The sequence below is a fragment of the Passer domesticus genome, chromosome 1 (assembly GCF_036417665.1).
Source record: "Passer domesticus isolate bPasDom1 chromosome 1, bPasDom1.hap1, whole genome shotgun sequence".
In the NCBI taxonomy this organism is placed as follows: domain Eukaryota; kingdom Metazoa; phylum Chordata; class Aves; order Passeriformes; family Passeridae; genus Passer; species Passer domesticus.
Genome location: NC_087474.1, coordinates 71,161,824 through 71,183,617, shown reverse-complemented (window position 1 = coordinate 71,183,617; position 21,794 = coordinate 71,161,824). Strand labels below are relative to the sequence as shown.

General features: G+C 40.8%; 1 protein-coding gene across 16 annotated transcripts in view; it reads left to right on the top strand.

Moving 5' to 3' along the window:
• The window catches only part of RNF144B (ring finger protein 144B), an 87,156-nt gene extending 69,578 nt beyond the window's left edge, over nt 1-17,578 (top strand). For 15 of the 16 annotated variants that reach the window (XM_064423180.1, XM_064423232.1, XM_064423184.1 and 12 more), the window contains 6 exons: nt 1,477-1,581; nt 9,245-9,305; nt 13,926-14,130; nt 15,280-15,424; nt 17,149-17,238; nt 17,436-17,578. In XM_064423180.1, the coding sequence (XP_064279250.1) occupies nt 1,477-1,581; nt 9,245-9,305; nt 13,926-14,130; nt 15,280-15,424; nt 17,149-17,238; nt 17,436-17,576 (747 nt within the window). In that variant the 3' untranslated portion in view covers nt 17,577-17,578. The remainder of the gene's footprint in view (nt 1-1,476; nt 1,582-9,244; nt 9,306-13,925; nt 14,131-15,279; nt 15,425-17,148; nt 17,239-17,435) is intronic. The other variant, XM_064423274.1, reaches the window with a different exon arrangement.
• The last annotated feature ends 4,216 nt before the right edge of the window (nt 17,579-21,794 follow it).

The following is a 21,794-nucleotide window of genomic DNA, read 5'->3' as shown; positions in this document are numbered from 1 at the left end:
AATAATAAGGAAATCTCATTTCCATTTTTAAGGGTCCTAACTATCCTGACAGTTTAGAGGGAATCTGTTTTCCAATAAAAAATACAAATGAGAAAATTTCTTTAATCAGAACAAAATATGCAAGGCCTTGTCAGAATAGTCCAGACTAACACAGACTTGAGAGTTACATGCCTATAAATAACAAAACAATGGTTTTTGAAGAGTCTAAGGCTGCCTTACTTGGAAGGGCTGTGATTTCCCCATTACTCACCTATTAGCTTTTGAACTCAGTGCCTCTTCCAAAAGTTGGCAGATTGACAGAGGTCTCAAAACCCTATTTTGCTTTGACATATTTCTTGAAAATTGATGGGGCAATAATGAAGAAATCAGCAGTACTGGGGAGAAGGTTTGTAGTATGGACATGAAATACAAAACTGTAGGGAAAAAAACTACATTAGTCCTACTTCTCATAATATATGTTTATTTTCATTTACAGTAAACATTGCAAGCTGATACCAAAATCTGTCAGAAGTCCATGCTTTGTTGTTCTGCTAATGGTGACTTGCAATTTATTGTATGCTTTGCCATTATTTTGAAGAGACATTGTTGTTTTATTTTATGTAGAAGTGACCTTACTTACTTGTTTTTGCAATTTGGAGGAACAATTCAAGCACTGTTCTTTGGTCCATTGCATGAGTTTTGTGCCATGATTTTACTGAAGACTGCAACATGTGTTATAAAGACAAGTTGAATATATTTGAAACTGGCATGCCAGGTAAAGTGTGAGGAGAATAGAGGCCTTTTTGAGCTTGGAGGGGAAGCCTGCTGTTTTTGTAATGGAACAATTTGGAAACATTCTTAAAGTGGCCTCCATGCTGGAAATAGACTTTGAATAGAGTAGAGGCAGATGATGAATCAGCCTTCAAATAATGGAAATTATTTGATCCGGGGCGGGGGGGAGTTGAGGGGGAGGAAAAACTGGTAGATGCACATCTTCTAGGGCAGATTATAACCTCCCAACCAGGTGCTAAACCCCTTTTCTCTTTTGTGCAGCTGAGAACAGTGTCGTTCTTGTAAATGAATTCTCCTACAATGGCGACTGGTGGATGAGAGTCTGAATTCAGAACACAGGAGGAAAAACAAAGGCACAAAGCCTGTTTAATTAGGATAAAAGATACTCGCCCCTGCCAAATCCTCCAATTCCAGTTTAGCAGAGCATAGGGGTTGTTAGGGCTGAAAGGTCTGACTTGCTGACTTAGGTAAACCCAGTGCTCAGCAGATGAAGTCATGCATAATTAATTGTTCTTTGTTGCATTCTTTCCAATGTAATCACTTGTAGCATTCACGCTTATAGTAATTGATGTTTGCTGTGTGCTGGAGCTTCAGGACAGCCAATTAAGGTGGTGAAGGTGGGAACTGCACAGCATCTCTGACATCTGGTTGTTACCAGCATGTGGGCTGTAACTTTTTTGTTTTCTTTTCTTTGCTTGTTTCTAGTGTCTAAAACTGTACCTGGAGCTGGCAATTCAAGAAGGTTGTGGTTCCCCTATCACATGTCCAGACATGATATGCTTGAACCATGGGATCATACAAGAATCAGAGGTATCTATACTTCTCATACGTCTTCCTTTCTCTCTCTCTCTCGCCTTTTTTTTTTTTTGTAACGTATATCCCCCAGATTTCTTTATCTGCATAATAATAAATGTAATAATACAATTTTTCCTCCCTTCAATTACTTTTAATGAGCTTTTGGCAAGAGGCCTGACTGACAAGAGGCCATAGAACAAACAGATGTTTTTTCAAGGGTTTTGCTCCTTTTTCCCCTTCCTCTATTCCTTGGGGGAGAACTTCCCTTGGCATCTGGATAGCCTCTGAATTACCCATGCAGGTGACTTAACCAGAATACCCAGAACTGCTGAGCCTCCATTAGACTGTCACTTCAGTCAGATTTGATTCAACTGAAAACACTGAAATTCTTGCATCTTTCTTAAGAGCAAGAACTCAGACTAATGGCGTGCGAGGCCAGAATTTCTTTGTGTGTGTTGATCTTGGGCTGCAACAACTGATTTGCAGTCCAATCTAATCGTGCAGGGCTGTATAATTATATGGAAAGGTACCTGTACAACGCCAGGTAGAAGTAGGTCTTAAGAGATATGGAAGGTGTCTCTTCGGATACACCCAAGGGATGCATGCTTGCCTGCTTTGTGAGGCAGGAATGTCCCTGCTGAGCCTGAGAATACAAGTAGGACAAAGAAAAAACCAGCCAAAAACCCCAGGAAAAATAAGATGGCTAAGGTATTTTGACTAGTTTTGTGCATTCTCTCAGCATTTGAGGAATAAAATCAAGGAGAATTAGATCTCCGTTCCTGAACTGAAGAAGAGAAGTTTGTCTTCAGGATTCTCTTGAGCCCTGTGCACACAGATGCCATAACTGTGGCAGAAGGATGTAATCCTATTCAAATGCCATCAGTGACACTGTGATTCCTGATACCAAATATTACTTTTTCTCCGGAAAAAATTCTGGATCTGCTCTCCAGCATACATCTGAAATGTTATGCTTAGTTGAATTAGGTCATGGGACTTTCAGCTATGTTTGTTATGGCATGCAGGCATATGGGGACCCCTTTTTTTTGGCTGAATCCAGGTATTGTGAAAAGCAGCCAGCTGTTTCCCTTTCTCCTCTTTCTGCAAAGATACAGAGAGGGTGTAGCAATGTCCTTCCACCCATTGCACCAGACTGGAGACATCTAGCCTTTATTGAAAATGTATTTTTAAAGGAAAATTACCAAATGAGAGGAAGAGTTCTGCTTTGTTCAACCAGGGTTATAATGCTGTAGGAATTAAGAAATATGTATTTCCCTTTAGTAAAAGAGACTCCAGGGGCATTTAATAATGGACCACTGGCCTAATCTTTGGGTGTTTTTTGGGCTAACAGCAGAATGACTGAACAGCCCAAATGTGCCTTAGTGTCCCGTGGATGACTGAATGTTCTGACACTCCCTTTTGGCAATCTGCTTGAAACACAAGCCTTCAGCTTGAATAGCAAACAAATCCCCAACCTGGTTAAAATTACTGCTTATGTGTTTTACCAAATATCTATTTTTTTAAGGAAAAGAAAGCACCCAGAAAAACAGTAATGATATAAAGAATAGACTGACTCCATTCACAATCTAAAAGAACAGTATGTAAACTACAGATTTATGTATGAACACTCTCTATTCCTTTTTTTCCCCTCTATAAATAAAAGCTGTTCTTTGTGAAAATGTGGCCTGTTAAAGCTATTTCTGAAAAAGCAGAACCTTATCAGATGATACAGAATGTGCTTAACTAGGGCTATTGTTTGGCATGAAAGTACTATGTAGAGTTACAGTTTATTCCTTATACTTTCAAACTCCTGGTGTAAGACTAGGAGGCTTCTCACCTCTGGAGGGGTCTGGATTTTTTTTCTCTGGCTTCTGGCAGGACAGGGTTCCTCACCAGGACCATGGTGTGAGGAATGACATGTTGCCTGTACTGTAGGGAAAAACAAAAATAAAAGGTCCTTTTTTTCCTTCTCTAAGATGACATCAGCGTTTTGAAAAGGTGTATTTTTCATGTCATATTCATTTCAGACTATGCTGTGACTGCTGTTCATCAGGCACTGTTACAATTTGGAGAAAAAATAACAGTTCAAACTGTCTTTGTCATGGACACATTGCTAAACCGGGTCCTATACTTTGGGCTAAATGCATCTCATTGTGTTGGCTAAAGCAATTGTTTTGTTTGCTTTTTTAAATGCCTTTTGCCATAGCCTGCAAAAGGGAGATAAAGGTGAATTTGGGCATAATTTGAAGTGAAGGAAAACCTCTTCATTGGCTTCAGTGCATTTTGGATTGAGCTTTCTTCAATAACGAAACTGAACAATTAATAACAAAGCTTATAAGCATATATAACACAGTGTAGCTATGAACACAGTATAGCCATGAAAGTTCTTCTTCTCCCTCTCAAGGTCCTTATTCAAGCTGAGTAACATTCCTTCAGTGCTTTCAAGTGACCTGTTTGTTTTCATTTAGACAAATCAGAATTAAGTCCTGTTTATTTTCTCAGTAAAATTCTGGTTTGTCTAGTTTGGTCCTAAATTACTAGAGCTTTTTCAAAGCTCTTGCCTTGCTTCTGATTTGTGTTCCTTTCCAGTTGCTTTTGGGGGTTGGAGGGAGGGAAAAACTCTGGTTAACAATTTAAACACAGAATAGATTTTTTTCTTGTATGTCTCATGAAGAAATGATCAAGTGTGAATAGTAGGAATGTGTTTCTCGAAAACAGTTGAATATTTAATCAGTGCTTGGGGAATAAACTGCTTATTCATAGAGTACAGGAGATGTTGGGAATTAAGGCTTACTTTCTGAGGTCCCTCTGGACCTCAGGAAAAAATGTTCCAGGTTTTTTGTTCTTAAAATGCATAAAGTGAAAAGTCATTTGAACTAGAAAATTGTTCTTTTCAGTGCTTTGAAAATATGTTTTCTGAAACCCCTCTGGCTTGGGTTTCTTTTTCCTTCAATAAAATCTAGTTGAAACTGGTTTATTTCTCAGTAGTTTTTTTTTTTTTTTGTTTTGACAAATAGTGCATTTAAGCAGAAGGAACTGTTCCACGGAAGTGCTTGAAATCAAGTGCAATCCTAGGTCACATCTTGACCTGTTACATCTAGATAGCAGCTGCTTGTACTGTAGCTGTCTTGTAGCAGAAATAAATGAGGGGTGGTCGTGGCAAGGCAGTGGTTTTGGCTACAGAGTCTCTTTCATATAGCTGGTTACAAAAAACAGGGGAAGTTCAAAAGCAGTCTTGCTAAACAAAATGTTTGCCCTTTCAAGCTCCAGTGGCACAATAAACAAAGACTACTTGGATTCCTTCCTGGAAGCAGAAGGTAGAAGGAACATCTTATGTTAATACAATTCTCTTTAAATACGTAGACTTCTTCTGTCTAGAATATTCCTGTCTCTCTTGGGAACATGCTCCATTGATTTAATTGGACCAGTTAATATCCCTAATCTAAATAAGGGGTAATTTATCATGGTTTGAAATTATTTTGCTTGGTGTGAATGCAGTCACCAGTGTAAACTATGAATCAGGGTAAATCTCCACTGCATACAGGGATTTCTACTGTAATACTTGGATAATATCTAGGGCATTGTGCTTTGCTGTTTCTGATTCCTGTATTGTTCTGGGGTTTATAACATCTATGCAGTGATCCATGTATACATAATCTGATTTGGATTAAAACTGTGCAGCAGTCGGTAAAGGAGGCACTGATTTGGGTTCTTAAGTTTGTCCAGAATTACCCCTTTGCACGCAGCACAGATCCTGCTCCTTGTCCCTCTGTCTGTCTAAATTCGTGATCCACACCAGTGCTAACCTGACAGAGGTTTGTCAGCACTTTGTAATGCAATGCTGAAATAGGACAGCAACCCAGATCTTAGAATTCTTAATTGCATTATATTCCATACCTAGCCAAATACAAAATCCCACTGGGACTCAGTCTAAAATATCAGTTTTATTTTTAATTTCAAAATTGGTTTACGTTTTGCTGCAGAAGAGACTGAAATGGTAAAATGAGAAGGAATGTGAGAAAATGTTGCAGGCTGACCTATCTTTTTCAGGGTCAAAATAAAAATTTTTGTTCTTATTTACTTGTTTTTAAATAAAACCTAGGGGAGCAAGTGAGAGAGCCTTAATTTTGTTTTTATTTGTCTCTAAATAAGAGAAGAGCTCTTTAATGGAGAACATGAATAATTTAGTATTTCATTATGACTCTAGTGAGCATGGTAGCTTGACAAAGAAAGTTGTGGGTGTAATTTCTAGCAACGCAGAGACTGAGCTCCCATATCCCTTTCAAAACCAAACCAGAGCCCCTGTTAGAACCATTTTACTGCTTGCACAAGAAGACAGTGCCTCTGTGAGTGGGGCTTTGGCAGAGGTGGGCAATGCCACCCTTTGTAAATTCTTCTGCTGGTGTAGGATCTGCCCTTGCTGCCTGTCTGCTGAAGTGAGAAAGGGAGAAGCTTTTGTCCTGCTGAACTTCCCTCCCTTGGCATTATCAAAGTTTGATTCATACGGGTGTGAAAGGAAGTAAGATCTATTCAATTTGCTTGATTGCCTCTTTGCATGTCCCTTGAAAGTCTGAGAATAGGTGGAGTAGTGATTTTCCCTTTCCACTGTGGTAGCCAGTATTTAAAAACAGGGGAGTTGTTCTTCCTTGGGTCCTGGTTACTGCACTGCCTGGAAAAGTTTGTTGCTGTGTACACTGAACCAAATTATTTTGAACCCTTTCAATTTCTTTTCTTTGCTCTTTTGTCTCATGTATTAGCAGGGACCCTGGTTATTGTGACACATTTCATGATATGATCTTTTTGGATGCTTGACAAGGATCCAGTTGGAGCCCTTTGTGGTAGTAAGCCTTCAGAATTTTGCTTTTGTAAATCAATATTTATCCTTCAGGTGAATGCTGCTGTTCTTAGCAATAGCTCTTATGTGTTCTTGTGCTGTGTAGCAGGAGGGTTTTAACTGCAGATATTGCTTACAGGTTATGGGAGATCAGAAAACTTATTTCAACTCCTTACAGCCTGATAAGTCTCAAATCAAGATATTTTCAGGAGAGGAGCGTTCTTGCCTGTATTTTTTTTTAATTCAAACCCTCAGTATTAAAACTAAAAATACAAGTTCACCAAACTGTCATCTAGCATTTCTTCCTACACTGAATAATTTCATGACATAGAATAAGAAAAGCCTGCTTTCTGGTATTCTCATGGTCTTCCTCTTTTGGCTCTTTGCTGTCTGCTGGATTGCTGGTTTGCTGCCTCCCCAGATTTCCATGCCCTGACCAGCCCAGAGACATGAGTGATTGCACAGGGGAAGAGGTGTTTGGGGTGGACAGACACCCAGATGGGGCTTGAGAAGTTTTCTGGAAATGAACATTTAGACCAGTGCCAAGTAGGAGGTGATAAACACCTAATCCCCTTATTGTATTTACTGCTGTCCTTCTCAATTAGGTGTAAATGAGATTAAAAGTTCCCTGAGGAAAGGATTTGCTGTTTTTTATAGGGACCTGATATTCATGTTTGTTTGGTTTTTTCCTCAATTAAGTTTGCACATACAGCTTTCACATGGCACTGAATTCAGGCAGCAGGAATTCGTGCATTGTTATCCTCATGCCTGAAGAGACTGAATCTGTGAGAGGCTTGGGTTCAGCACCTCTCAGGCTGACCTGTGTGTAGGTGCCATCAGGACCTGGTCTTTCCAAGCTTGTGGGAGTCAGTGGCACAGGTGATGGGCTGCACACAGGGAGGGAGAAGCTGAGCTGTGAAGAGGATATGTAGGAAAAAGAGTGGAGCTGAGTGAAGCCAGTGGGGAAAGCTGGCATGGTATGCTCAAGTTTTCCCCAGGAGAATGGGAAGTGTTCAGCACTGCCTCTGCTTCCTATTGAAATCTGTGTTAAGATGCATAACTCTGCTCCCACTGTAATCAAAAAGGCTGATTTTTAATACATGGGAAATTCTGGGCTCAATAGAACTGCTCTTGAAAAAACTGTATGTTAGAAGTAAAAGCAAGTACAGAAGGACCCCAGCCAACTAAACAATCCACTCAAGTGGCTCTTACGGCATTGAGACTCACTGTTTTAATTTAGTTGTAATGAAGGAAAATTTAAAGTTGTTGCCAGTGCTCATTCAGTTAGAGAAATGCAGATGACTCTTTTCATTTTCCAAACTATTTATATGTGAAGCTGCCCTGGGGAGGAGTGGGCAAAACTGAAATGTCATTGCTGAAATTGCTAAACTCTTTTGACCCATTTGATTTTTTTTTTTTTTGGTGTGTTTTCCAAGAGTATTTCAGCTGACTTCTGATGAACAGGTGAAGAGTTTCCCAGAAAAATCTCTGTGTCTTACAGTCATATTAATCTTAAATATTAATTAATTACAGCCATGTGAATCTTTAAATTATTAAGTCTTGACATAATTTGGATTAATTTTTGTATTACTCTGGCTTCAGTTAAATAAATGAGCAAAATACAGTTGTGTACAATCAAGTCCAATTGATTTGAGATATAAATAAAGCAATTTCATATTTTATAATACTTTTTTTTTCCATCTGTGAAAGAAAACTTATTCACAGCATGATATTGAATATATATTGGATTTTTGTCATCATATCTCTTCTCATGGGTGCTAAACCCTACAACTGAGAAGGACATCAAGGGCCAGTGTCTACTTCACTGAGGGCAAATTTTGCCCTTTACAATAATCTGAAGGACTGTGGTTGGATACTGGATGTGAGATTTGGAAGCCTGTCACTTTGAAGCTGTCAGTTGTACACTGTCTCACAGTGCTTCAAATGATCAGGTCTTACTTTAGTCTAGGTTTATTTTCAGTAAAAGACAAAACTATTTCCAGTGCTAGTACAATATTACTAATGGATCAGATAAAGAGCATAGTCCCACATTCTGAATCTGACAAACACGTGACTCCTGAAGTGCCTGTGAAGTTCCTTTTAAACCCCTCCATACCCTGTATGCAGGTTTGCTTATTAGTTTTAAATCGGGCACTTGGTCTTCTTACGTAGACTGTTAATTGGAGATTAGAGCATTTAGCCTTTTAGGCTGCTGGTTTAATTATGGTAATGTGTAAAATGTATCAGCAAAGCCTGTCTGTCTGTGCCAACTAAACTTGTTAACTTCAGTCGGGTTCCCAATAGGCTGCTCCGTGTCTAAGGCAAATTCCAACAGCAACGGCATTAGCTGTCTTGGCCCATACCCCATGAAATGAATAAAAAATGGAAACCAGACTGGCTTTCAGTTCCTGAGAGCTAAGTGGCCCTGCCATTAACACTGGGAGATGTGAATGAAGAACCATTCATTTGAGCTGTATTCTTGTACATGAGCATGCTGCAGTCTCCAGGGCTGGCAACGTGTCACCCTTTGGTACACTAAACCAACATGAAATAAAACTGGGAAGCCTGAAGTAAATATGGAATCCACAGAGAAGGTTTTAGTGTGCATGGAAAGACAGACATGGGCTGAACTACTGGGTTGTGTGGCTGAAATAGGGGAGGTTAAGAACTACTTTTTTAAGTTTTGGAGAAGAAGTCAGGGTGTGGAAAAATATGGTGCTGAAAGCAAGCTGGAACAAAAAGGTAAATTCTGAGCCAGATCAGAAAAGCAGGTGTGTAGAACATAGTGCTTACTAACTTTTTAAAGTTTGTATTTCTAATGCTTATTTTGTGTATTTCTCATTTCAGATTGCCTCTTTGGTTCCTGTTGACCAGTTTGAGTTATACAAGAGGTTGAAGTTTGAACGAGGTGTGAAGCTTTTTGTCTCTATTACTTTCTCTTTTGTCAGTGGAGGCAGCACTGTTATATGTGGCAGAGATGGAGCCTGTTAAGTGAGTTAAGGAAGGAACAGAGAAGATGTCTTTGCTTTGAAATAGTTCAAGAGCAGTCACTAGGTCTGACTGTGCTCCACAGACAGAAATTCTGTTCGAAATTCTGTTTTGCAGAATCAAAAAAGCAGCATCTTAATGAATTACCAGACTTCTACTCAAGCTTGTGGGCAGCACTCTCAGACTGTACCTGAGGCTCTGTTGTTCTTCCAATGGCATGTTCATCTTGGTCCTTGAGCTGGTTGTGCTGCTAGACCTTGTCAAGGTGCTAGAGGCTGGTGCTGGCCAGGGCACACAGTCCTTTTACACATCCATAGGGATCTTCAGAGCTTCTAGGGTACACATGCTCTGAAATGCAATGTGAATTTTTGCAAGCATTTCTGCAAAATAGCTTTGCTTCCGTAGAAGCCTCATGTGTTCATCTAGTAGAGGTTTTCTTCCCAAGGAATAGTAGGTCCCCTCATTCCTGAGGAAGGCATACTTTGTAAAGAAGTTTAAAACTGAAGGTCTCACTGAGGCCAAGCTTTCCTGTGCCCAGAGGTCACCCTTCTGCATCAAGAGATGGTTCCTTGACAAGGCTGAACAAGAAACTTGCTAGTCAGAAAGATGAGACCCCCTTCCTATTTTTAAAGACTGTCACCAGCTCGAACATTTCAGCTGGAAGGTGCAGTGTTTTTCAAAGAACTCAGTGCATGGTGGCGTGCAGACTGGTGTGTCCCAGACACGGCCCCACTCTGCCTGTTCTTAAACTTTCCTTGAATGACTGTATTTATATTCTTGCTCTGCATGCCTGCTTAGATGCAGTGAATTGTGTAAGACAATGCAGAGGACTATAAAAATTAGGCAAAGTAATGTACTTGAAAAGTTGGTCAGATAGAAGCATACATAGGTCTTTACAGAATCTCATCTGACATGAATCCTTGTGAATGACCACAAAGTAGAAAAACTGCAAAATACTCAAATATGCCCCAGAGTTTATGGGCAAGTGCAGATTGTAGCTATGATTTTCAGGCACTCAGGTCAAAAAAAAAAAAAAAGAAAAAAATCCCAAACCTTGGCCTATTTTTTATTTCTTTCTCCTGTTTTACCACCTTCTTGTTTATTCTTAATTTCTTACAAAGTCTCTCCAGTTCATAAGCTAATCACTGGCTTGTCTACAGTTCTAGACAGTGGAAATCAGAGCTTGTTAAATCACCATATTAAAGGGCTAAGAAAAAGAGACTTTCTTGCAATACATTAATTTGTTTTATGTAAAACCTTTTTTAACTGAAGACTCTGAAACTATTGGTTTCCTGGTATCTCTTCCTCTATAACTAGCCAAAGCTGAACTCATGATCTTTTGTCCAACTCACTGTTACTTTTTTTACTGCCTCCCACACAGAGAAGTCTGAAACTTGTCTAGTTTTTAAATCCTCGTTTCCTTTTATTTCATGCCTAAGTCTGACAAATCCTCTTCTACCTCTGCTATCTCACTTCATTATGATTCTAAGATCTGTCCTTGCTGCTTTATGATAAAACTGGTGTCCAGGCAGCAGACTTAGACATAGCCCTTTTGCCTTGCCTTTTGGCCCCAGCAATAAATCCAGCTTACTCATGTCTGGGAACAACAATTCCTGCTAGATGAAGCTCTGACCTGGACACCCAGCACTAATCCCAGCCTTAGCCAAGTCCTTTTGCCTGTCCTGGATTTAGTGCTGTCCCCAAGGGTGACCTTTCTGCGCTCGTCAGTGGGACTTGGCTTATTGGCTTCTGCTGGCCTGGAGCTCCGTTCTCAGAGCTGAGCCTTACCTGGCAAAGCCTGCCTGCCCTGGTCTAACACTCTTTTTCTGAAACTAGCAATTGACCTCACTGATGGCATCTGCTGGGGATGAATTCTGACCCAGAATCTGTCCAGAGACTCCTTCCTGATCTTCAAGTGATTGGTGGAGCCCTTCCAGACATTTTCCATTGTGACATTAATTTTGAGGAAAATTTGGAACACCCCAAGAAGGACTTATACATCCAACAGCTGTTTCCCCCATCCCCATCTGTGCTAGCTATGTTAATAGAATCTATTTATTCTCATTTTCATTGCTTTCTTTTTTTAATGGGCCAATAATATTGTGTGAAAACACAGTGAGAAGTTATTGGTATAGAATGGTGTATCTATAGACAATTGTTAAATTTAATAATAGATGCACTGATAATATGCTATTCTCTTGAGGGTTTTGTGTTCTTTAGAATGCAAATCTGTTTTTAAAAAGAAGATTTTTTTGCATGTCTGTAACTTCTCTGCAGCCAGTCACGGCCAAGCCACAGAGCTTCTGTGAAACATATTTATTAGAAAAACAGGAATTACTCTATGTCGTTTAGGATGGGGTTGATGTAGTCAACAGAAGTACAGAAATAGAGGAATGGTAAGTGGTTAGGGCACATGTGTTATGTTTGTCAGTAGGCTGAGGGGTAGATGAAGAGAATCTCCATTTTATGCCTGACTCAAAAGTAGTCTGTTTTAAATGGAGATTTTTGTAAAACACAGTCACAGTCTTACCCTTTCAGTGAGTACCTCTTCTGAGCCAAAAATTATTTTCTTCAGGATGCTGCATTCCCCGTGTCTGCCACCTACATCTCACCTGCTTGGTTGCATGTTTTATGAAAACTGGCGAGATCCCTGCCCAAAACTGGCGCTGTTTGGGAAGGCTTTTCTCCTGAGAGTTGAGGGAGCTGTGGCAGAACTGGATGCAGGGAACCAGCAGAAAAGCTCAGGAGAGAAATGGCCCTAACCAAGAGATGGAGCAAGTTGCCGGAGCAGGATGATAGCCTCTTTCCCTTTTTTGGCTGTGCCTTTTCAGTTTTTTTCTGGTTTTGCTTGTACTCCATGGTAAACCAAACAGTATGAGACAGCATGGATTGCAAAACAACATCTGTGGGTTCTTTGTGAAATGGAGGAAGTGGGAGAGGAGAGACTTTCATCTCTTGCATTACATCTTGCTGCAACAAATTTGTAAAAAACAGGTTTACAACCCCACTCTTCTCCTCCCAATGATGTCAAAACCAGACATTCTGTCTTTCACCCAAACACAGGATAGGGGAATTTAGGTTTCCAAAGGGGAATTTTCAACAGAAAACATTCAGAACCTATTGTGTGAAGGATTAAATGCAATAGCAAGTACTAGGCCATAGTCTTATTCAGTTCAGGGTTTCTTTTAAGAGACACCAAAGGAACCTGGACAAATAAAAATTTCTCAAGACATTACCTTTTAAAAGTATGTAAATATGAAAAGTTACTTGATTTGCTGTGGCTCTCTTCTTCCTACTAATGAAGCTGAGAACTAATTTGTTTTTGCTTCCATTCAGTAGAAAGCAAAATGTTTGTTTTGGGAGGCAAAGAAAGTGTGTGCAAGACAGTAAGAGAAAACAATGCAACTAGATCCATGAAATGGCTGAAGGTAGATGGTACAGGTGTTTTGCTGTCACTGCCTAAATTTTGGGTGACAGGCTTTGCATGGAAATAGAAATTCTGTACATCTGTTGGAGCTCTCTGACACAGACTCAGAAATTACCCGAAGTCAGAGCACTGTGTACCTGTGTCCTGCAGCCAGCAGAGAAGACGAACATCCATATGTGCTTTCAGCAAAATTTTCCAGAGAACATATGTATGAGGTCCTTTTGCAGCTTTTTGTTTCAAGTGGGACAACTAATTTTATCTGCTGGAGGTACCTTGTAATGCCTTTTGCCATCCCACAGTCAGGATTTCCATTGACTTCAGAGACATCCTTTCCATGTATTTATTTTCAGTGGTGGTACCAGAGAGCTCCCAGGGAAGGAGGAGGCATAAAGTAGCTCCTGCAGGCATGACAGCCCTTTTCTGGGGAGGCTCTGCAGGGTGTGCGTGTTCCACTGCACCTCATGCAATTGAGCAGCAAATGACCAGCAGTGAATGTGTCCCAGCTGGGATTTTGTTGCAAATTCCTTGAATAAAGATTGGGAAGTGAGAGAGAGGATCAACATTTATCATTCTCTGCCATGTGGTGCCTGTAACTCAGTGTCTACACCTTAAATCTTGACTCTTGTAATAATCTGATACCAGACAAAGAGTAATGGTATGATACAGTAAATACTAACTGCAGTTTATAGATAGAGGAGAGTAAATAAGGCATGGAAAGTGACTTGCCATTAATTTAATTACAGTCCTTCTGCTGTTTACATGGAAGTTACTGCATGGCTTGCACATGTCAAAGACATGGAGTGGCCTAGTGCTACAAAAGACACGTGCTTCTCAGCAAGCAGCAGTTAGGTTCGTATTTTGAACCTCCCTATAAAAAGGCAAGGAACACATTCTGTGTAGTGTATTATTGCAATGCTTTCATTGCAACTGCTTAGCAGAGGACAAATGCAGACCTGCCTAAAGAAGATCAGGCCCAAATGCCCATGGGCTGGGTGTGGAGTGCTTTGGCTTCCACACCCTTGTGAAGAATTGGATGCTGTATACCTAGACACATGTCACTGCAACAAGAAGGGGACTGTATAAAGAGTTTTATTTCTCTCTGTTGCGTTTCAGAAGTCCACTTGGATCCCCAGAGAACATGGTGCCCCACAGCCGACTGCCAAACAGTGTGCCACATCACACCAAGTGAGTCGGGAGCACCAGTGCCAGTGGAGTGCCCTGCCTGCCACCTGATCTTCTGCTCCTCCTGCAAGGAGCCATGGCACGGGCAGCACCAGTGCCAGGAAAAGCAAACAACCCCGGTACCGACCGAGCAGGGGTAAGATGGGCATCCACGATGGTCTTTTGGTTCTTTTCATCACAGGGCCTCACATCAGGTTCATGGAACAACTTCCTTCTAGGTCCACAGCTTCAGCTTGGAGACTGTCCATATCTCCTGGTGTTTCCTAAATACAATTCCAGTCTAAATATTACTTTAAATGCTAAACTTTGGTTTTTAATACTTAATATTATCTGTGTACTTGTCAAGCTTGGGTTGCAGCTGACACTTGTAAAGGTGAAGCCCTCCAGGACTTTAAATCTGCTTAAAGGCTTTGTTCACATGCTAGAATTATGACCTGTGCCCATACCAAAAATACAATATACCAATAGTGCAAGATCCAAAGTTTGTTTATACTGTGGTTAAGAAATCACCCCTGCTTAATATGTACAGAATCTCTGCATAGAAAAACCTTAACTCCTACACAGTGTAAATTGCACTTGGAGTGAGAAGCCTTATTTTACTCATTTTCCTTAACCGCAGACAACCTACAGATCAGGTTGTAAAAATCATTAATCTATAGAAGAGAGGCTTTTGTGTTTAAATTATGTCATGTCTTTGGCTATCCATCTTTGTTTTCAGAATTAGGTTATGTTGAGTCATGTTTTCAAAGTTTTCTGTCATTTTTTTTCAAGAAATGAAAGACTTAAAACCTAGAGGATTCTGCTTGCTAGAGACTCCATGGAATAGGAGTTGCCAAAAAGCTCTTGCTATGATTTTTCTTCTCTAGGTGTGATCTCTGGCTGTGGTGAAGTTTAAGCCTATTTTATTCAGACAAGGAGGATTCAGACAAGGATTATGAGTTGCATAATCCAGTCCTGTTAAATGAATTGTGCAAGGTCTCTGTAACAAAAGTCCTAAGTTTTAATGCTATAGGTAATTAATTGTGGGTGTAGTAAGTGCTGGTTTTATATAGCATAAAGGAACAAAGCAAGGGATTTTCACTTTTATGTGATACTAATAGTCTTACACCTAGTAGAGAGTTATGCTGCAGTGTATTGTACTGAATACAAGAAGCTTCACACACTGTGTGTGTTAGGACAACAACATTAGATGCTCTGAAAAATAAGCACAATACACATCAGGCAATGGACCTGAATACCAACAATTATGTTCACATCTCACTCTAATGTTCCCTTACTTTTCTAGATTCCTTATTGGAGCAGAGACTGAGGCATCAATTAAGCAATGCCCAGTTTGTCGAATTTATATTGAGCGAAATGAGGGCTGTGCTCAGATGATGTGCAAGAACTGCAAGCACACATTTTGCTGGTATTGTCTACAGAACTTGGATGTAAGTGCCACAAAAAACCACCAGGATAAAGAATAATGGGGTTAAGGGTTAGTCTGAGGCCCTGTGCAAGCTCTTTGTTAGTTCATTGCTGTCCAAGCGAATTTCTTGGCTCAATTCAGCTTCTGACTCAGTTGCTTTCTCTTCTTTCACCCGGTCCTTTTATTTATATCAGTATAGTTCTTTTTATTTCTTCCATAAACAGTTATGGCCATGTCTGTGGGTCCCGTGTTAGTTCTTTGAGGGAAATGGGACTAATGTGGTGCTTTCTGGAGGTTTCTTCCAGCAATACCTTGCTCCAATCCTCTTCCTAAAAACAGTTTGGTTGAGTGTGAGGGAAATAGATGTCTTCCACCTGTTTCAACAGCAGAGGACATAGCCTGTCTAAAAAATGGTATGGTAGTGGGTGAAGGGGGTTGTTCCATGGTATGGTGGCTAGGGAGGACTAGGTCTCCTCTACTAGTCCATCTCTAGTGCCGTGTTTGCTGAAGAGAATGATTGGCTATTAGGCTTGAGGATAAAAATGTTGGATCATGAATGCAGATTGTGAAGTGTGTGTTGCTAGGTTGCTAGTTACTTCTCAAAGGTGGCAAACCAGTCTCAACTTGTGTGGACTTCAAGTATTCTAGCAGCATGAAGAGTCCTGGAGGTAATGCGCTTGTATGTATGGCAGCTTGCCCTTCTGGCACAGTCATCAGTAACAGCTGTGGGAGCATGAAAAGGACTTTACCAGCACTTGAAATAAAATGTTATGTGCTGCATGGCTTTTCTTGTCTTTTCTGTACTCCACAGCCAGCAAACAATGAGACTTCCTCAGTCTTCATCCTTTACTCAGCACGCTAAATAGGTTTCCCTTAGTGTTATGTCCCCTTTCTGTGTGGGTGAACGTGCTTTTTCAACATGAGTCTTAGGGCTTGCCTCACAGAGTACAAGCAGTACACAGTGATTGCTTAACACTGTGCTGAACCAGAAGAGTGTCGCATTCTTGCAGACTCGCAGACATGCCCTTATCGAGTTTTTGCCAGTTCAAAGGGAGAGAGAAAGAAACTGTAGCTGTGTGATTCAAATGTAGTTCTTCTGAATGTGTAGGGGTTACAGGAGCTCCAGGCATAGATGAAGGTAGTACCTGCAAAGCCAGAGAGCAGAGCTAAAAAATGAAAGGGGAAGCAGCATCAGGTTACAGTACAGTGGTTTAGGGAGGGTAATGCAGGGCATGAGTCACCTTCTGAAGAAAAGAATGGGTAGTTTAATAAGTATTAATGGTAAAAGAGAAATTAAACAGGATTTTTGTACTTTTTATATTTTCCTGTTAAGTCTAAGAAGAGAATTACTGTGAAGTAGGTACAGCAGGAGAACAGAAGGTAAAACACTTGAGGAAGATGATCCCTCACATTGCTAGTTTTCAGAAATGCCTGTTGTTTTCGGTTCCCTTTATCATCACCAAATTATAGACCAGGTACTTGTGCAATTAGGTGAAACTCATGTGCTTATGCTTTTTAAAAGTGGGGGAGGAAAGATGCTGTATGATAGCTCAGGTGCCAAACATATGCCAATTTCTGAAACGGCAAGAAGTTACTCTAGGTAATTATTTGGAAGACAGGTGAACTTGTCTGCTGGCAGCTGTCAGTTTCAAAGCAGTGCCAGGAAGGTTGTGTTTCCACTTTAGTCTTGAACTTCTTCCTGCAGTTCCGTAACCTGCCCTTACAGCTTCTCCTTTTGTTTTTCAGAATGATATTTTCTTACGGCATTACGACAGAGGCCCTTGCAGAAACAAGCTGGGCCACTCACGGGCTTCAGTGATGTGGAACAGAACACAGGTGTGTTCCTAGCCAACTGAGCAGAGCTCTCAAGCATGCATGAACCAAAGAGATCTTAGCCTTCAGAGAAGAACCAAGATGATAATTTTCATATTTTCAGCTTTTTTTGGGTGACCTATGCTATGTTTATGCATGGACATGCATATTTCATTTTCCATACTATCTAAATATGTATTTTTCACCACCCTGTCTTTCAGGTTGTGGGGATCCTCGTTGGACTAGGTATCATAGCGTTGGTGACGTCCCCCTTGCTGCTTGTGGCATCTCCGTGCATCATCTGTTGCATTTGCAAATCTTGCCGGAGCAAAAAGAAAAAACCCAACCTGTCGACAATCTAAAACTCTGTGTCTGTTTGAGTCTCCATCTGTACAGCATATGTATGTGAGAAAGCACAATGGTTGTGTTTTGGTGCCATACCTACCAAATAATGCTCCCTTTTTTTTGCCAGTTCTTGGGATAAGTGCCTATTCTTCACAGGCTACTCTGTCACTAACAAGTCCAAATTATTGTGCAGTACATACAGTGTAGGTTTTTGCTTCCTGAACAGGAAAACAGGACACCATTCAGTCCATATGATCTACCATTCAAGACTGATAGAACATTCCCATGTTCCAGCAGCTGCACATGACTTGATCCTGCTGCATCACTCTGTCTTTGCAGCTTCAGTCATTACTGCCGTGCTTGCTGTTGGTTCTTGGTGACACTCAGATTTCTCAGAAAGTTTTGGGTCTTTTGTGAAAGAGGGAGAGGGAAAAGCCTGATTGGGTTCTTCTGTCTGATAGCTTGTGTCCAGTTAAATGTAACAAACCATTGCGAAAATTTGTTGGGTAGTTTCCTGTCAATTGGCTGCCATGGCATTTTTTCAACATTGAAATCCATTTGATTTTTATCATTTATCTCAACTACAGGAGTAAAAAACCCAACAAAACTGTATATAAGATAGGGTTCTCTTTTGTGAGTCTGGACTACCTTGAGAAAGCTGCTATTTTTTTTCACATCAAACATGACATATCTACCATGAAATATTAGGAATATGCATATTTCCCAATCATTGGGCATGCCTTTTGTCAATACCATGGGTGTATCAAACTTCACAGTGAAGGTAATATTGTAAGAAAGATTGTGATACAGTTCCCATTTTGTGCAGAGCGTTGGGATCCTGGCTGGGTGTGTGCAGAGTGGCGGCATGGGCGCAGATATACCAAGTACCTATGGGCAATCAGTGTATTTTTTTCAACAGTTTACATGGGGTGGCAGCAAGAACCCTGTTAAAAAGTTATTGAAACCAGACTAAGCCAAGCCCTCCTTCAAAACCTTGTGGACCTGCTGAAGGGAATACTTGAGAAATGCTGTGTAAATGTGACCTCGGTCCATTGGTGGGTATTTCTTTTGGCCTGCTCAAGATTAACAAACTCTGTTACTGATATTTTTTAGTTACTCTAAATCTGGAAGGCTGTCAGTTAATAAGTGCTTCATTTTAATTTGGTGCCTCACCACCAAACCAATTCAATCCCTGGTATCAGTTACACCTGTATAAGTTCACTGAAAGCTCACTGAAGAGCTGGAATTACTGCAGCTCTTCAGTCAGGAGTAGCTGAGATCAGACTCTACTCCCTGGAGTTTATTTCCTTAATGGATGGTGCTCCTCATAAGCGGGGCCGGTGCTGCTTTTGTTCTGGACTCCCGTCTGTGCATTCTATATCTGTGGGAAGAGATTCAAGTTTGCACTGTATAATTGGTTGTAATTCCAAACCCCTTTCCATAAGGGCTGCAAGGTTTGAAGGAGATGCTCAGCCCGAGCGTGGTGTCGGCTGCTCCTCTCCGAGCACGCAGCACGGGGCACCGGGGAGTGCTGCGAGGCTGCTGTGAGTGCTGTCTGTGCGGGGTGTTTGGCCGAGCCTCAGGAACTTTGCCTCCTTGGCAGCTGTAAATGTGACCTTTTTTCTGTTTAACTTCGCTCTCTGGTTACTGTAACAAAAGTGGCAGGATTTCTTCTTTTGAGAAATGTAGTCTGTTGAGCAGACTAGCAAGGACAGAGGCCTTAAATGATACTGTTTTACTTTTTAATTGATTTCTTTTATAAATACTGTCTGACTTTGCTACCAGTCGTGGCTGGAGGGCAGGCAGTGCTCGCCAGTGTGAAAGGCTCTATTTATTCTTTATCCTCAGCTTTGAAGGGAAGCAGAACGGTAGACAGTACATTCTAAATACAGAGTGCAATGCAGGCAACTGCCATTTATAATAAATAAAGAATGTTTTCTGTATGTGTTTTCTTGAAGAGCACTAATGGTAGTGCTTTGGGGTACTTGTGACAGATTAAAGTGTCCAGCCCTTGGCTTTGCACTATTTTTCTACCTACGTTTTTATGGCACTACTGTCATTTCCATTTTATTTATGAACTTGAAGTTGCAAGTCTTACTTTAACAAAGCCTCAAGGACAAAGATGTAGGAGCTGTACAGTCTCTTTAACCATAACCAGCATTGCAATGTACCAATATCCTTTGCATGTTAAAATTTGAGCGTTTTTCATGTTTTGTGATCTTACCCATGACTAATGCATCTTATGCTAGTCCTGTTTCTTTCCTTGTCCTCTTCCTCCTTCTGTTGGCCTGTTTTTGCTAAAATGCCTGTTGTAATGAGGGTGGCAGATCTTTTTTTCATTAATACTGTTGTGTTAATGAAACTGTCAGGTTCTCCCTCTGCTAAAGAAATGCAGCTGAAGGCAGCTCTCTCGCACCAGTTTAAGCGCCTGGTGGGCGTACCAAAACTGATATAAATTAATCATGCAGAAGTTAACACAGCCTGGCAGTCTCAGCACCAATCCAGACATCTAAGAAATCTAGATGTGGATTGGTAGCCCAGGCTTTTGCTGGAAGTCTTTACACAAAAACTGGATAAGGAGAACATGAGCTACAGGCACCCCTTCCTTTCGTTGTGTAGGTGCAGCAAATGGACCAAGAAAGAAGCTCTAGACATCTTAAGAGCTAAAAATTAAAGCTTTACAACAATGATTTTTTTTAAAAAGGCTGTGTTCAGTGTTCCACGTGTCCTGGCTTTTCATTGCATGGGAATACTTGAGCATGTGCATTAAGTAGACCCCGGCCTGGCTGAGTCAAGCCTTACCTGCACTGAAGTGCTAGGAGCAGGAAAGCCCTGTTGCTTTGTTTTCCAGAAGGCAGCTATTTTGCACCAACTGGCTATGCTCACAGAGCTTCCAGAGAAACATTTTCGCAGGAATCTTTTTACAGTGTTGGCTTTTGCTTTTGTGTTGCTTTGGTTTGTTTTTTAATTTTGTAAGAAACATTAAAGTCACTTTATAAAAGATTTATTGAAAGCATGACAAATAATACTAGTAATAATTAGGGAGAATGAAAAAAGACAGGACTCGGACTACATCTGACTCTTCTTAATCAAGATATCTGTAAGTCCAGTCTCCTGAGCTGTGTGATGCAGTTGGTGCACATCACCAGCTACCAGGCTTCACTGCTCTTCCCATCTCTCTTCTTGGCCCTGTGGCAGGTGGCAAGAAGGGCACCCCTTGTGGTGTGGGGGCAGCAGCCAGGGGAGAGCTCAGGGCTGTGGCACTGCAGGTACCACACAGGAGCAGTTGCCCACCCTGGACTCATCACCAGTTTGTTCTTGGGCCTTTAACCACTGAGACACCTTGGGGGTTTGGGGCCTTTAATGTTACATTGAGAGCTTTCACAGATATCTCTCTTGGAGAGCAAAAGTGGGAAGTACTCAATTCCTTCTGAACCAGGAGCATTCAGACCTAATGAAAACTGGGCTCTAGGTGTTAAAAGGTCAGTTCCTAAACTTAAGAGACCACTGCTAGAAATCTGGATCTGTACTGCATCTGGCCACAAATCTCCATGGACACATATCACGTCATTTCCCATCAGTCACTGGATCTGTGTCAAATACAGCTCAAATACAAAAGATCCCGTTCAGCATTCCGTGTTCTTGTATTAAAATGAACATGATGATACCTGTTCCCAAACCCATCTCTTAATAAAAAGAAGATTTTTGTCATGCTACAGCATAAGTGCATCTCTGCAGTGTTCATTCCAGAGCTATACTGGGTGCCCAGTGCTGCCCTTCAGTAAGTGATGGTTTATTTTTGGTGCATGGGGTTACTTACCCCAAAGAAGGGCCCAAGGGGCAACAATAATGAATGTTTCTCAGTGCTTTAATGATGCTAAATGCTTCATCTTGTTGTCTGTCCAACAACACAGCATGAAGTCCAAAGATATGTTTAAAATGTACACAAAGTTTACTTGAATGAACTAAGAGAAACTGGATATTGCCTCCATATTGCATGAAGAAATAAATACAAGTGGACAGGTACAACTGCATTTCCACAATGGGACAAAAAAATCAACTTTTGGCCACTCCATTTTTTGGTACCACAATGGGTGGTTGTGCTGTAGTGCCTGCTGCTTTAAAATTTTGAAATCTTTTTTTGCACTGTAATCTCCTTCTCCCAGTCATTCTTTCTCAAAGCAATTCCTTTTATGAGCTTATTTTTCATCCTGTATTTCAGGCCAAAGAGTCTC